Source organism: Suillus paluster (genome assembly GCF_016628075.1).
Source record: "Suillus paluster strain FC165 chromosome Unknown EDB91scaffold_614, whole genome shotgun sequence".
NCBI classification, from domain to species: Eukaryota; Fungi; Basidiomycota; class Agaricomycetes; order Boletales; family Suillaceae; genus Suillus; species Suillus paluster.
In genome coordinates, this window is record NW_024538174.1 from 1 (window position 1) to 1,423 (window position 1,423).

The window sequence follows — 1,423 nt, forward strand, 5'->3', positions numbered from 1 at the left end:
GGAGGTGGACATATGAAAATTTGCTCCGGGCTCACTCTGCGATGCTTAACAATGCATCCCAGTAACTAATGTTGGTTTTACTACTCGTCATCGTCAGCTTCCATCGCCTCTGTCACTCTACTCCGTCGGGGGCAAGCATTCATCACTTTGATTGCAATATCTTCAGTAGTACAAGAACAAGTTTCTTGAAGTCCTCGTGATCCTGTGTCGAGAGAAGCAAATTGTCGTGCAAAGATTTCGGAGACGAATGAAGTGAGTATTGATGTAGCGTAGAGGGGATGAGCCCGAAGCGCTTGATTTGCAGAGCTGTGGGGTCTTGTTGCGCCGAACGGAATTGAGGCCCAATCATATGCTCGTATACTTGAACGGCAATGTAAGATACAGCAGTGATACTGCTCGCGCTATCCGTCCAAGCATGCTTGCCATTTTTGCCTCCGCCCTTCGAGTAGAATATCAACACTGTTGTGCGCCAACTTGAAATCTTGATGCGTGGTGAGTTGTGGTGATGGCAACGAGTCGCGCTTCAATTCAATGGTGAAACGATTTCCTGTCTTTTGATACAAAGTTGAACAATATTCTGGGCTAATTCTAATGCATTTTGACGGATCCACGATAAACGTTGCGATGATCTAGTCTACAGTACTATTTTACACTCGGCCGATAACGGTTCTGACATGTTAAAAAATGGTCGCATGTTGGAGGGGTGAACCAGGGGGAGGACTCCAAGACCCTCAAGTTTAGAGGTGCCCAGGGAGGCAGTCCTAGCACTCCCTCCAGAGGTGGACCAGGGGTAGTCCCTGGTAGGGATTATCGGGGGTCCTCTGAACGCCCTCATCAATATTAATGCGGATAACATAGTGATACGGGCCGAATTCGGTCCCTGCGCATTGTTCCTTATTAAAAAGCCGTTTGACGGACGGAAAAAAGTACATCCTTTTGGTGGTACAACCATAACATCCGACCTACATCCAACATTATACAAATTAACATTATGGCTATACAACAACCGCACCGGATTGTTCATGACAATCATAAAACATAAGCTTGCGCTTCATGGAAGTACCGCCAATAGGCAGGGAGAAGATGTGCAACAGAAAACCACAACTAACACCACACATCAGAATAGACGCGAGCCAGCCACAGAACCTCACTTACACTATACAATTTGCAGGACATTCGCGCTGCCTGCGATGTATTGCAGGTCATGAATCTGAGCCCACCATCGCTGCATAAGCAGTGAATGCAAATGTGCAGAGTGCGTTCACTCCCCACACGCGAGACAGGCAGATAGACCACAAAGGAAGGGCTATCATCATAGACATCCGCGCAAGATTCGGGAATGCTATGGGCAAGGTTTTCCTGCCTATAAGGCGGTCCCCCTCTACGTCCTTGAAATCCTGGGCATGCAATGTGCTCGCGAACA

The 1,423-nt window shown here is 47.7% G+C and overlaps 1 protein-coding gene across 1 annotated transcript; it reads right to left on the reverse strand.

The window, feature by feature from the left end:
- Positions 1–301: 301 nt before the first annotated feature.
- On the reverse strand, positions 302–460 carry EDB91DRAFT_1009478 (uncharacterized protein; the record flags this gene model as incomplete). Its single annotated transcript, XM_041312389.1, has 1 exon — positions 302–460. A coding segment is annotated over one exon (159 nt), but the record flags the coding sequence as incomplete, so codon positions are not given.
- Between the last annotated feature and the right edge of the window lie 963 nt (positions 461–1,423).